At 37.9% G+C, this 10,471-nt stretch overlaps 1 protein-coding gene across 2 annotated transcripts; it reads right to left on the reverse strand.

Annotated features, from left to right (window-relative positions):
• Window positions 1–626: 626 nt before the first annotated feature.
• On the reverse strand, window positions 627–10,265 carry LOC115675746 (serine carboxypeptidase 1-like). 2 transcript variants are annotated; one of them, XM_030598503.2, is made up of 10 exons: window positions 9,742–10,265; window positions 9,368–9,654; window positions 4,028–4,408; window positions 2,790–2,897; window positions 2,372–2,646; window positions 2,025–2,276; window positions 1,574–1,680; window positions 1,302–1,388; window positions 1,016–1,121; window positions 627–934 (listed from the first exon to the last, which is right to left on the reverse strand). In XM_030598503.2, exons 3-10 carry the CDS (start codon window positions 4,395–4,397, stop codon window positions 791–793), a joined length of 1,449 nt encoding a protein of 482 aa, XP_030454363.1. In that variant the 5' UTR covers window positions 4,398–4,408; window positions 9,368–9,654; window positions 9,742–10,265; the 3' UTR covers window positions 627–790. The 2 variants fall into 2 exon arrangements, with proteins under 2 accessions (XP_030454363.1, XP_056177122.1); XM_056321147.1 differs by lacking the exons at window positions 4,028–4,408; window positions 9,368–9,654; window positions 9,742–10,265 and adding an exon at window positions 2,986–3,108.
• Window positions 10,266–10,471: the final 206 nt, after the last annotated feature.

Raw genomic sequence — 10,471 nt, forward strand, 5'->3', positions numbered from 1 at the left:
TGTAGATATCTAGATCACCAGGCTCTTGATCACCTCAATCTTTATATTAATCAAGCAATTGAAAACTTCCGGTAAACAAAATCACAATTCTTTAGTATTTTTGCATGTCTAAATACATTTGTCACGTTAGATTAGTTATGAAACTATATCCGGATATGTAGAAATGAATAGTTAAGTTCACATTTATATACTTGTGTAGGCAGCTTGAGCATGTGGCAAGTGGCTAGGGTGTGCAAGTTGTGTGAAAAGCATGCACACGTCGTGCATGTCACGTGTGCACATCGTGCATTCCACGTGACGTGTGCATAAATTTATTCATCTAAGACATTTAAATGGAGAAAGACTAATAAATTCATAATTACCTTAGAAATTATAATTCAAATTGATGCAATTAGAAATGGCATATTCCATATCTGGTAAATTCATTTAATAATATCAAATAGTTGGTGAGGTACAAATTATCTATTTGTTACTTTTGCAATTTCGTGATTTGGGAGAATGTATTCAAGAGCAGTCATTATCGAGAATGACTCATACGTATATCTCAATGTCTTCTCAACTATGTAGTATTTTATGTCTGAAATGACGTCATGGGAGACTAAAAGACATTCTTAGAGCATATATCATCCTCTAAAATTACATCAATTGCCCATCTTAACATTGATAAAGTTCATACAAATGCCTTCCAAGAGGCTATCTAGAGTCATGTATGGAACTATTCATGCTATTCATATTGAAGTGCAACCAAGTAATCACATATTGTGGCCTTGATAGAGTGTAAGATGGTTTCCTAAGAGACTGGAGGAAGTTGTCCCTGAAGGAAAGCCGAAATGAAGGTCAGTGCTCGCTCTGGTTCGTAGCTTGGAACTGTGTGTCCAGCACCTCGGATTGTAGTTAATGTCACCCCTTTATATCCAACTACATATCCTCCGACCTGCCAAATAAGGAAAATTAACAAAGATAAATATACATCAACAATTAGAGAGCACAAATTTGTCTCTTGTATGTGTCTTACCTCGCCATTGGTATACCATGGACGCCAAGCTGTTTCAACTGGAAGGTTTAAGGCATTCACAGAGTATCTAGATGATGTCACTGGAACTCGCCCATCAATGTCGCCACTGTGGTTGTGGTTATGCAATTAGATATGATGCTTATTACTTGGTTAAGAAAGACTAGCACTGTCTATCTTAAAGTGAATGAATTTGATGTGGCTTCTTTGTAAAATTTTCCTACTGTCATCTTGATGACCATTAAACTACCAGTATAATGAAACCATTTGGGTTTTTAGTGGTATTTACCTATATACCCATATATGAATTCCGCTTGCTATGAGTTGTTGGATTGTTGGTAGAATGGTTGCCGGGCTGTCTGTCCAAGGAAAGTCACTGGAGACATGCAAAAATGAATAAGAACACATATTGAAATTATGGACATGGGAAACCTTGCATGTTAATGCAGGTAATAAATTTTCGATCTCGATTTTCATCAGCTTTGTAAGGATGATATCATCCACACTTCATGTGGTTATGATGTAATGAATTTGAAATTCACAATTTATTCTCAAGCTTACCCGCAAAAGGACCATTGTGTAGGTTTTGCATGAAGAGCCAATTGAACTTCCGGACGATTTAGATACGAGTCGACATAATCATCAGAACAAGGGTCAAAGTCATGAACCTGCAATAGAGAACACGAAACTCATAAGTGAGCAGATGACTAGTTCTCTAATATTTTCCAAATGATCAAATGTATTACTTACTATTTCAATTGGCTTTTACCGAGTATTGTCACGTACATCATTGAAATGATGACGGGATAACTTATCACTAGTTTTCGATTTTAGCAATACGATTCACGCATGAATTAGAATGCAAAAAATCTGTTTCTTTAATTAACCAGGCCTTTGACTAGTTAAAAAATATTCTTATTGTTCAAATTCATCCGATCTAGTCTAAAATTTCTCTCGCCATATGTTTTTATCTTGTGTAGCATTCAATGAAAGCTTGGGAGGGATCACTTACAGAATCGGATGACCTAGATTTAGGTCCCGTTGGGTTGCAGAATGGGGCATAAATGTTGTAGATATCTAGATCACCATGCTCTTGATGACCTCTATTTTGATATTCCTCACAGGCGATTGAAAATTTCCCGGCAACAAAATCACAATTCTTCATTATTCCCGCGTGTGTTTCATCTGAGTTCAAGGCATGTGTCCAGAAATACTCATACATTCCCTTCAGGCACGTATTGTCGTCTACCCATGCATTTCCGATCTGCAACAACCATTAAATATACACACACACTTAGATAGCATACTAAACTTTCTTTCGAATTGACAGAGGCCAAGTAATGATTTTATTGAACATACTGCGATGCCTTTAAGGTTGATGCGCATTTGATTCGGATTCTTATTCCTTGAGACAATCGTATAAGCAAGTTGAGGCACGTAGTGACCCGCATAGCTCTCCCCAGTAATGTAGAAATCTCGGGTTTTGTACTGGGGGAACCTCTCAAGCCAATTCACAAGGAACGTATAGGAGTCGTCTGCAGTGCTATTGTCCCCTGTTTTTGCATAGTCGGAGGACGTGTTTGAATATGAAAACCCGACTCCGGCGGGGGACTCCAAGAAGATCACATTTGCCACTGCACATTTCGTAAGGTACCGGGTTAGGGATTGCGATACTTGACTGTACATCCCTCATTGCCAAAAGAGCAAGTGTGAAGAGATCGGTCATATATCTTATTACAGTAACCTCCATAGGTTTCGGAATGGAGTTACAAATTACCATTGCTCCAGGCATAGTCGTTTCGGTAAAGAGTCTTCCCGTCACTGTGGACTCTGAAAGGTCCTAGTTCTTCCATAGCTCCATAGCCGAGGGATGAGCATCCGGGACCTGCGCAGGACGCGCCTATCATAATCTGATCCTTCATATGTCCTAATTTGGTTTCTACACTTATAATGACTAAGGATGACACAATGACCATATCTCAGGAACGATTTATCAGGAAGATTCATCCGGTTACCGACATGACAGAGACGACCAATAAAAAAATATTGTGACTTAGTTTTGTCTTTAGGCCTTAGTTTATGCCTGAATAGCTGTGACGAAAGCAAATAAGTGGGGCTTCTGAAAGGAAAGAGCACTAGGACTTTGTTGGTGACAAGTAAAAGTGGACCAATATAGGCTTGTACTCCTGGTTGGCTGGTCATGGTAATTTCAGGTATACACTTCTGTGCATCAGACTTTTTATAATCTTGGCAGTTCATCATTGGGAGTGGCATGAGTTTGAGTGGGAAACGTCTCCTGTGGGGACAATGTGCGCGTCCACTGAGGTTGCCGGAGCACTACACTGACTTATACTGACGCTGAGTGAAGATGTGGTTGGTTTTTGCTTGCCAAATTGAGTGGGGAAACCTGGGACATACATTATGCGCGCATGTAGTGCTTCCTCCACAGGAATTGTGCGTTCATGAGTTGTGGCAGGAGATGGATCCGAGCGTTTGGTGACTAAAGAAAAGAAACAATGTGTTTGGACTGAAGGGTGCGTATCTCATTAAGAATATGAAAATCTTGTAAAATACTGTTTTATTTCATCATTTTCTAGTAAGGAAAACTGAACACAGCTTTCTTTTGCAATAAATGACAAACGAAAAATAAAAAAAAAACTGCACCTTTTGTCTTGTACCAAACCCACCCTTCGTTTTTTCCCTAAGCAAGCGCGGAGAGTGAAACGGTGGGAATCATTGATGGTAATGATCTTCAAGCTTAAGGAGGATAAATCAATCGACAATCATTGTCACTGACAAGTAAAGATGCTCAATGACTACTTCACTACACAATACCAGGGACTTAGTTTAAAGGATATATATATATATCTTACTAATCCTCCTAGAATCAAGATTAATATGGACATATCTCTACAGTGTTCTAGTTTGGAGGAGTAACATGAAACTCGAAGATAGTTTTATGTATGTATGATCAAGACAAGTCCTGAGAGTTGAGAAGATGCACATGTTAATTACCTCCATTGAGCCACAGCACCAGAGGCTTGGTGGAAGAATTCCGAGGAGACTCCACGAAATAATAGAACAGCGCCCTTCCGGCCTTTGGGTCGACCGTGACGTACCCCGAGTACTGATCAAAATCCACTCTGTCCGGTTGTCCGGGCAAAGCAGTGATCTTGTCCGCCTTCATCAGTCCTTCCTGAGGTCCAACATAAACACACGAAGCCTTCTCCAAGTTCCATGGTTTGGAATTAGGAGGGTTGCGGGATTTTCGGGATTCAATCAGCTTTTTGAGGTTGTCTAATTGGTTGGCTCTGCAGGAGATTGGAAGAGCCAGTTGGTAGAGAGTGAAGAGCACAAGCAACTTTGTGAAGGCTAAGACTGTCATCTTCTTGGAAGCTGATCAGCAAGAATTGAACAAGAAGAAGCACCAATGAAGCTCTGATGTTAGAGTTCAAAATACATAAGCTGCAGTGAATTCTGATGAAGTTTGTGAGTACACTGCATTAGGCCGGAAGCACCTAGCAGCAAGTGCGTTTATATATGTCAAGGGTATGGATTTAACAAACATGAATTAATGGGCACGACAAGATGTTAACTATTGGTTTCCAGCATTAATCAAATCAAGATTTTGGTTTGGTCTTAGTTGGTTTCTAGTATTCTTGATTTTGACCGAAGCATCATTTGATTAGGCCAGCTGTCGTCATTAATTAATGATATAATCTCGGGCCATCAGGGGCATGAAGATGCAAAAAGTATAGAATTGAACATAAAAATTTTCCTCATCAAAGCTCCAAAATAGGTGTCCTAATAAGACGCTTTATGGTTCGTTGCATTAGGATAAACTATTGGATTAAGGATTGCTTGCGGTTGGCAACGGACACTCCATGTCTTGCTTGTGACTACTCATCTGGATTGACCAATGACCACAAGAAGAGAATTTTGCTAACGAGTATCCTGGAATTGAGAATTGTCAATGGGCCTTGTTTGTATAAGACCAAACCCGACATGGAACAAGTCCAGTTAAGTCGAGTTTCGAACCGACCCAAAACATGATCCTTGATGAACCGACCCGAAATGATAGGCTCGGTTTGGTTCGAATATTCGGGTCCAACAGAGCGCCCTTTCAACAACCAAGAAAAAATAAATCAATTTTTAATTAATTAATTTTGTAATATTTATATATTCTTTCAATTTGTAAATATATTTTTTTATGAATTATGCTTAACACGTTTCTAACTCATTACTAAGATCTGGAAAGTTCACAGATAAAAGTCATATGTATAAAATATTTTACAATCCCCGTGCTAGTCTTGCCTTTGATTGTCAAGAGATGTAATATTTGCTAACGTGGATTAAAAAAAAAGATCATAGTACAGAATCAATTTTTCCAGAAATATCACTATCAAATTTTTCATACTTCTTTGATAATCTTATTTGTCATTGTATTCCGTATACTGGCAGAAAGCTCCTCCAATGCACGAGAATTTACGAATTTTTAATTTTTTTACTTTAAATATATTAAACTACATAATTATAACTTTTGTGCCCCATATTCCTTTCGTTCAAACAAAGTCAAAATTTTTTAACTTAACTCTTTTCTCATGCTCAAGCCAACTATTTTTGTAATGCAAATTTTGCCTTTTTGTACATATTTACATTGTACACAAACCTTAAGTCCACACAAAATCAAACTGTATAGTCATGATATTTTCTAATTATACATTATATCTTCATTTTGAGGTGATGAAAGGATAATTATAGAGTATTCTTATTTATCATTTTTTAATGACTACTTAATGTACACGTTAGTTATTCAAGGGCCAAGGCATCACACAGCAAGTCTGTTTATCGATTTAAGTCCATCTATAACATTTGGCAATGCTATTGAAAACTAAAAAAAACTATTACTCTTCTTATTCTTGTATTTCACTTGTATTGTATTTTAAATTAGAGATGAGCAAAAGGAACTGCCCGAACCGGGAACCGTCAAGATCAGACCAGACCGGTTGGTTCTGGACGATTCCCAAGAGCACCGTGAGGTTCCCAGTTCCATAAAATTGGAACCAGTGAACTTTGGTTCGGTTCCATGTGTGGAACTGCCCACCTGAACCACCTAAACATGACCAATTTTTTTATTATTTAAAAATTTGAAAATATCAAAATACAGCAGTAATTGCTCATACTAACCAAATTTTGCTACAAATTGGAAAAATCTCTATGAAACCTATAATGTTACATGTAACTCACTGATTGTAGAAACGCCTTGATTATCAATAACATCTTCAATTTCATATTGACTATTAAGGACAAATAAAAAAAATAAGAAAATGCCACCGGTTCCATTAGTCCACCCGAAAACCGGACCAGATCGATCGGTCCAATTCCAGGGAGCACCGGTCCAATTTTCGGTTCCAGAAACTGGGAACAGTCACTCTGGTCCAGTTCCTGATTTCTGGGTAGTAATCGGATCGCCCAGGAACCGATCACTCCTATTTTAAATACATGTAGTTCCTTCATATTCCACATGAATAATTTTCTCGTGTGCTTTTTAGGGCTGGCGGAGCTGCAGCCGTTCTTTCATTGACTAATTCGATGCCCAAATGGAAAAAGAAGTTGCTCTGTGACCGGTTATCAAAAACCCGCTGGCTATTCTTGATGGATTTCCGCTATTATTCTTTCAAGAGAGAATTCTAAAAAATTAGATTTTTCTTTTGTGTTGATAAATCCCAGTAAGTGTTGTTAAGTGTGAAAATTGTTAATAGAAAAAAAGCGATGATTTTTGTAACTTGTTGGCAACTTATCAATTCATGAAATCATCAATTTTTTAATAGTTTGCAAATTTCAATTTATATTAAATTATTAATTTTTATTTGCATAACTTACTAATACGTCAAATTTTACTAACTCTTATATGAAATTACCAACTTAAATTAGAGTGAATTAACAACTTTTGTCAAATAAAATTATCAAGTAGTTTTAAGTTACCATTTCTCATTTAAGTTACTTACCGATGTTTAATTATTTTTTAATTTTCCAACTTCTTTATTGAGTTATCAATTTTTATTTATCTTGGCTATAAGATGTCGCAACCTTTCCAGAGGCAAACCATGCAAAGGAAAGCTAAGGACTATTAAGCCAAAGACTTTGCACGGATTCTCCCAAGCCTTACCAATCGAAATTTGATACTCAATTTAAGATATAATTTTATTACCTTTTGGAGCCGCCATAATCAATTAGGGTCGATTAAAACCCAAGTTAAGTATGGGAGGATACTTTATTATTTGAGGATTTGATTATGCTAAATTAATCCAACGCTCTTTCGATACATTTTCTCTATATTATTCAAAAATATTTCACAAGAAATTTTGGTTAATTTTTAACTTAGGCAACTAACATGCAGAGGTGATCATGCGAGTACGTAATCAATAATATAACAACCAATAATCAAATCAGTAAATAAATTGCTAAAATAAGGGAAGAACTTAAACACCTCAAGCAAATCAAACCACAACTTTATTATGGTTAATTTCCATGTGTCTGCAAAGTGTTAATTAAAAATATATGCCGAATTTAAACATGATTTCTAAATGTTTATGCAATTCTAACTAATTTTTTTGGATTTACTTTATTATGAAAACTAATTATATGCAATTTTAACATAAGTTTAACATGCATGTTTATTGCACACATGACATGGAATTTATATGACCTAATTCTAATGACGAGCATAAACTAATATGAACTATTCGAACATGGTATGTGATCTAATTTATATGATCCTAAATGATGCGGCACGATGACATAGAATTTATGACATGGCAACATTGATGACATGGCTAGGGACATGGCACAGATGACATAGCATGCGATGTTGTGGCATGAAGGCAACTCATTCTATAAAACATATTCTTACCTTTTTTTTTTATTTTTCTCTTAAAATTGAAATGGAAAACTATCTAAACAAAAAATCATCTAATTTAATTTAGGAAATAATTTAAATTATATTATATTATAAATTAGAAAAATTTTCTAAATTACTACATGATCCTAGATATGCAATTCTAACTAATTCTTTTTTGATTTGTCATTCTTTTTATAAAAAAGTTAAACTAAATGAAATACAACTTTAATCTATTATGCAATGCAATTTTTGTCTTTTTTCAAAATAGGAAAGTCTACGAAAAAGCAACACAAGCAATATAATAAATCATATAAGCCAAGCACAACCCAAAATGGAAAATCAAAATAATGAAAAATCTCATCCGACGTCTCGTGGCTCAATATTCTTTATTATAGTGATTCTCAAAACAACAACTTTCCTTATCCGATAATGCGGAACAATCACGAACCAAACCACATTAGATTTCAATAATTATAAATTAAGGCTTCATTTGTTTCGCGGAAAATGTAACGTTTTTGGAAAATGTTTTTCAAGAAGCCATTATTTAGGAAAATGACACAATTTTTTGGTGTTAAGCTGAAATCTGAAAAAGTCTCAGAAAATATTTTTTGCAGCTTGGTATGGAAAATCAAATCGGATTTTCCACCATACACTACTTTTTATAATTTTTTTTTATTTGTTTAAATTGATTATTATTATTATTATTATTATTATTATTATTATTATTTTACCTTCTTCTCCAGCCAATCACCTACCACGGCAAAGGTTGGTGACAGGCCTCAGGCGAGCTCCAACCTCACCACAGGCCGGTGAGGGTCAAGCTTGCCAGATCAAGTGTCGCCGATCTAGCGAGGCCCAAGCCCCGCCACAAGGCTCGGGCATCGCTAGAGGGTGACAAGCTCAAGGCGGCAGCGAACTTGTTCGCCGACCTCTGGCGAGGCCTCGAGCCTTGCCAATCTAGCAAGGCCCAAGCCTCGCTCGAGCATTGTCGAATGGGTCAACTCAAGCCTCGCCGCCCTCTAGCGAGGCTCGAGCTCACCTGTGGCCAGTCGCCAGCCTAAACCGTGGCCGGCGACCATCTAGAGAAGTAGGTTAAAAAAAAAAAAGAACAGAAGAAAAAAAAGAAAAAGATAAAAGATAATTAAAAATTATAATTTAAAAAAAGAATAAAATAAAACAAAAATAATTAAAATGACTGGTGAAAGAAGGAGGAGGGAAAATGATTTCCTCTTTTTGGAAAAAGGAAAACATTTTCCTCACATTAAAGGTGTTTTTTTCTATTGAGGGAAAATCCCATGATTGATTTATTTTCCTTAAAACGAATGCCGGAAAATTCAGAAAACGTTTGCCCAAAAGTTATTTTCCGTGAAACGAGCGGAACCTCGGTACAAAATATTCGACCAAAAAAAACTAGGTAACAAAATAATCAAATTAAATTCGGTTTAGGAAATTACCTAGTTCGAAAATTTTGTTTCCTAAAACTGGACCGGCGGCAATATCAATCACGGTGGCTGGCTGCCGTTGGTGTCAATGCTCGGAGGCCACCAGAGAGTTTTGTAAACCGCCGGAAAACTGGAGCAGCAAATAGGGGGCGGAGACGATGAGACCGGACTTATAGCGAACTCGGCCGTGAGGACTGCTGGACGCGACTAAAGTTCTCTGCGAAGCCTGGAAATCAACGTATCTAACCGAAACTTGACTGCGGAAAAAAGATGTGTTGTAGCTGCTGCCTCCAGGAAATCTGGAAAAACAAAACACAACTCAGCTGGAGATCGTCTGGACTGTCGCTAGATGTCGCCAGGAACTGATGTGGATGCGAGGAACGAACCGACAAGGTGACCACAAGACTGGACTGTCAATGGGAACCCGTTGGAACTCCCTTGCCGGGCTGTGGATTGCTTGACATTCACTGGTTTGGCGCGACAGAGCAGCTGGATGCTGATACGAGTGTTGACTTGATCGGCGATGGCGAATGCTTGTTGTTGTAAAGCTGCTGGACAGTGACTGAGCCGTTGGGACCACCGCTAGACGCCTTGCCGAGACTGCTGAACGCGGGTTGCTTGGGGATCGCCTACGGAGGCTACTGGAGGTTGCCCGAGTCGCTTGAAGTCTGCCGGAGTTGCTGCAGGAACGCTTGGGATTGGCTGGAGGTGGCACAGTATCAACGGCGAGGCTAGGCAACGTGCGATGGTGGTGCGGCAGCGATGAACATGCAGATGAAGTAACACCGCGCTTCCTGTTCAGTGTCGTGTGTCTCTTTTCTTCGTGAAAGAAAAATCGGCCTCCTCTGATTTTTTTCTACGTGCTCTTTTGGAGTCTTCTGTAAACGCGTCAAAGCCTCCCTTTCCACTCACGCCTCTCCGTCTTGTCTTTTCTTTTTCTATGGAGAAACTGTAAAGTTGACCGAGCTCCCATGAACCTCAGTGCACGATGGGTCATTATAGACTTTTGTGCTATTCGCTTTCTTGTACTCCCGTTATTATATTTCGAAAAAATTTCAAATAAGGGATCGATGTGAATGCGTTTTCTCAAAAAGATAATTCAGAACATACGTTGTC

This window comes from Syzygium oleosum, unplaced genomic scaffold (genome assembly GCF_021117445.2).
Source record: "Syzygium oleosum isolate NSW1041296 unplaced genomic scaffold, Sole_v2.1 Sole_v2.22, whole genome shotgun sequence".
Taxonomy (NCBI): Eukaryota; Viridiplantae; Streptophyta; class Magnoliopsida; order Myrtales; family Myrtaceae; genus Syzygium; species Syzygium oleosum.

Bases quoted from the DNA above. Each gene is read 5' to 3' on its own strand.
- LOC115675746 (XM_030598503.2), bottom strand. From the start codon at position 4,397: ATGACAGTCTTAGCCTTCACAAAGTTGCTTGTGCTCTTCACTCTCTAC. The intron at 1,122-1,301 runs GTAAATACCACT...CCACAACCACAG, and splicing joins ATTCATATATGGGTATATAG to TGGCGACATTGATGGGCGAG. The intron at 935-1,015 runs GTAAGACACATA...CTTATTTGGCAG, and splicing joins CATGGTATACCAATGGCGAG to GTCGGAGGATATGTAGTTGG.